The 3,953-nt window shown below is 35.8% G+C and overlaps 1 protein-coding gene across 1 annotated transcript; it reads left to right on the forward strand.

Moving 5' to 3' along the window:
* The first annotated feature begins 283 nt into the window (after nucleotides 1-283).
* Nucleotides 284-3,067, forward strand: LOC104542439 (protocadherin Fat 1-like). Its single transcript, XM_010186749.1, has 3 exons — nucleotides 284-1,703; nucleotides 2,324-2,520; nucleotides 3,017-3,067. Exons 1-3 carry the CDS (start codon nucleotides 284-286, stop codon nucleotides 3,065-3,067), a joined length of 1,668 nt encoding a protein of 555 aa, XP_010185051.1.
* The last annotated feature ends 886 nt before the right edge of the window (nucleotides 3,068-3,953 follow it).

Raw genomic sequence — 3,953 nt, forward strand, 5'->3', positions numbered from 1 at the left:
ATTGCTTTATGAAGCTAAAATTAGTGAACTGGCTCCCCGCGGGCATTTCGTCACATGTGTGCAAGCCTCAGATGCAGATAGTTCGGATGTTGACAAGCTGGAGTACTCCATTCTGACAGGCAATGACCAAAAGAATTTTGTAATTAACGGTAAAACTGGTATTATCACCATCTCAAACCTACGCAGGCAGACGTTGAAGTCGCATTACAATCTTAACGTGTCTGTTTGTGATGGGGTTTTCAGAAGCTCAGCCCAAGTCCATATTACTGTAACCAGTGCCAATATGCATAGTCCTGTTTTCAGCCAGAATGAATATGAGGTTGAACTAGCTGAAAATGCTCCATTGCATACTTTAGTGACCGAAGTCAAAGCAACAGATGAAGATTCCGGTGCTTACGGCCACATCACTTACCTCATTGTGAATGACTTTGCCAAAGACAGATTTTATACAAATGAGAGAGGGCAGATATTCACCTCTGAAAAGCTTGACCGTGAAACACAAGCAGAAAAAGTAATTGCCATCAGTTTCATGGCCAAAGATTCAGGAGGAAAAGTTGCTTTCTGTACTGTTAATGTAATACTTACAGATGACAATGACAATGCTCCCCAATTCCGAGCAACAGAGTATGAAGTAAATATTGGATCTGATGTTCCACGGGGTACTTCTGTCATTAAAGTCTGGGCATCTGATGCTGATGAGGGCACAAATGCAGACATTACATACGCTATTGAAGCGGAGTCTGAAAATGTTAAAGAGAATTTAGAAATTGATTCATTGTCTGGTATAATTACTACGAAAGAAAGCTTAATAGGTTTAGAAAATGAGTTTCTGACCTTCTTTGTTAGAGCAGTCGATGGTGGATCCCCCAAAAAAGAGTCAATTGTTCCCATCTATGCTAGAATACTCCCACCAGAAGTGCCTCTTCCAAAATTTTCAGAGCCGTTTTATTCTTATACTGTTTCTGAGGACATTCCAATTGGGACTGAGATAGATGTTATCAAAGCAGAGCATAATCAGACTTTAGTGTATAGTTTGATTAAAGGGAACACTCCAGAAAGCAATAGAGATGATTTTTTTGTGATTGATCGACAGACTGGAGAATTGAAACTTGAGAAGAACCTGGATCATGAAACAACTAAATGGTACCAGTTCTCAGTTCGAGCACAGTACACAAATAAAGATTATAATGTTGTTTCCTCAGTAGATGTAAGCATTCAGGTAAAAGACGCAAATGATAACACACCGGTTTTGGAGTCCAATCCATATGAAGCATTCATCGTAGAAAACATGCCAGCTGGAACAAGAGTCATCCAGGTTAAAGGAACTGACTTGGATTCAGGACTCAATGGGCAGGTTACTTACAGCTTGGATCCTTCTCAGGAACTAGACATTATAGAGTCTTTTGCCATAAACATGGAAACCGGCTGGATTACCACTCTCAGAGAACTCGATCATGAGAAACGAGACAAATACAAAATCACAGTGGTTGCATCTGATCGGGGTGAAAAAATTCAACTGTCTTCTATGGCTGTGGTTGAAGTTGCTGTTACGGATGTGAATGACAATCCTCCACGCTTCACTGCAGAGATATATAAAGGAACAGTGAGTGAAGATGACCCTCCTGGTGGGGTAATTGCCATTCTGAGTACAACTGATGCTGATACAGAAGAAGCCAATAGAGAAGTCACTTACTACATTACAGGTAAATCTTTTTGAGTCAGAATAATCATTTAAGTCGTCCTAGAATGATGTGAGATATAACTTAATCTTCCATGTTATTGAAAAGTATTAGAAACCACAGTTCTGCAAAGAAAGAATGTATGTGTCCTAATGTGAATATTTAAAACTTCGGGGGTAGGAGGGGGAATTTGGTTTAGAAAATAGGTCTTTTAGCTTTCTGTTTCACGTTTGCCTAGCTTAAAATGCTTTCTGTTTCCTATATATATATTTTATTTTAAAAATATGTATTTACACTGAAATTAGTGAAGTAGTTAAAGAATGAGTGAAAGAAATGTCACAAAATAATAGACTGTTAATTTCCAGTGGAATATTTTATTGTTTTCATTTTGTAGTATATGTCTTGATGCTGTCTATAATGCTACATTAATTTCTATAGGTTCTGTGGACTGCAGTTAAATCTGTTGTATGAGCATCTGCTGACTATTTCTACCTGGAAAATGAAGCCATTTCCCTATAAAGCCGCAGAGAGTGGCTGCTTATTTGCTTCTATATTTTTTCTCTTTAGCTATAACTTAATGTTGGTAAAGCAATAGTAGAAGTCTGTCTCTTGTCTTTAATTCAGTGTTTCTTTTTGTATTTCAGGAGGTGATCCCTTGGGACAGTTTGATACTGAAAATATACAGAATGAATGGAAAGTCTATGTCAAAAAGCCTCTGGACAGGGAAGAAAAGGATAATTACCTTCTAAATATTACAGCTACTGATGGGACCTTTGCAACTAAAGCTGTGGTGGAGGTTAAAGTCCTTGATGCTAATGATAACAGCCCTGTTTGTGAAAAGGTAGGCACAATCTTGTATCTTCCGTGTCCAGCTGTTTCCATATGTAAAATATAAACTTTCTCCAAAATTGCTTCTCAGAAGACTGACAAATAGGCGTTTCTTTTATGCTAGGAATAGAAATTCTGACTATTAAGATAGAATGCTGCCAAAGGAAAGCTATTTCATGGACAGGTTTCTTAAAGAGAAATCCATAAACAATTCATTGTTGGAATTTTAACACTCAGTGGGTATTTGAAGAGTATAAGGAGAATTGTAGTACGTTTCTCCTGTGTTAATGCATACTTCTCCAAAAGGAATTGTTATTACACTGCAGTCATGATAGTTTATATGCTGGTTTCTGAAGGAAGTAAAGTCTCAAAAAAAGGCTGTATACTATCACTTAGTTGATGTATTTGTGTTTTCCGTGATTAGAGTTGAAAAGACTGGAATATTATCCTGCAGTTGCACTCAGCAGCACCAAGAATCTTTAATTCGTTAATGTTTCCTTATTACAAAGCCATCTATGTTACCAGACTTGATGGTCTGCAAAAATGGACAAGAAAAATAAAGAAGGGGAAAAAAATCAGAATTGTAGACTCTGCAAGACATATAATTGTGTTATGATAAACTCCAGGGTTTTCATAGTCAGTTTTTGTTTGGTTGGTTGTTTTTGTTTCGTTGTTTGGGTTTTTTTTTTAACTTTTACCTATCTTGTTGAAAACAGATTTCATGTTACTGGGTAGAAAGGCAAAATCTTTTCTTGTTCTGGGAAGGATCAAGTATATACAGTGAGCATTTGATTCTTTTTCTTAGTCTATGTTTATGTTGGTTACTTTTATGTAAATGATTGCAATTATATGCAGATTGATAAGTCAATGTTTTTAGCTTTTTTCATTTGTTAATATTGGTTTTATATGGCTCAGTCCTTCTAATTTAATTCACATCCCTGACAAGGATGAGCAGTAAGAGTTCTTAGTGCCTTTAGATTCTGGATGTTTTTTTCTTAGTTTTTATTTAAACTGGAAACATTTATTTAATGCCATTAGAAAAAAGGCGAGTATCAATTTCTTCCAGATTGAGTCAGACCTAGAAAAGATGATTTAGCAAAAGAGGAAAAAATAAATTACCAAAAGCTTATAACTCCTGTTTTGGGAATGCATTTAATTATTAGTTAATCAGTTTAAAGAGTTAGAATTCATAGCTCTGCAGTGATACTCAAGAGTCACTGCGGTTGCAGTACTAATTACCTTTCTGAACAATCTAATAAATGTGTGGTAATTAATTAGAAAATTCTAAGTTCTTTTAATTTTCAGGTATTTCACCCTTTAATTCACTTCATGTGTTACTATTAGAAATTCAAACAAAATATTACCTCATATGTCATTCCTTCTTTCCCTTCCCTTGCCAAGTTTTACTTATTTCATATGTTTAGTCTTTCAATGTAATTTTTAATC

The sequence above is a fragment of the Mesitornis unicolor genome, unplaced genomic scaffold (assembly GCF_000695765.1).
Source record: "Mesitornis unicolor isolate BGI_N332 unplaced genomic scaffold, ASM69576v1 scaffold2936, whole genome shotgun sequence".
Classification (NCBI taxonomy): Eukaryota; Metazoa; Chordata; class Aves; order Mesitornithiformes; family Mesitornithidae; genus Mesitornis; species Mesitornis unicolor.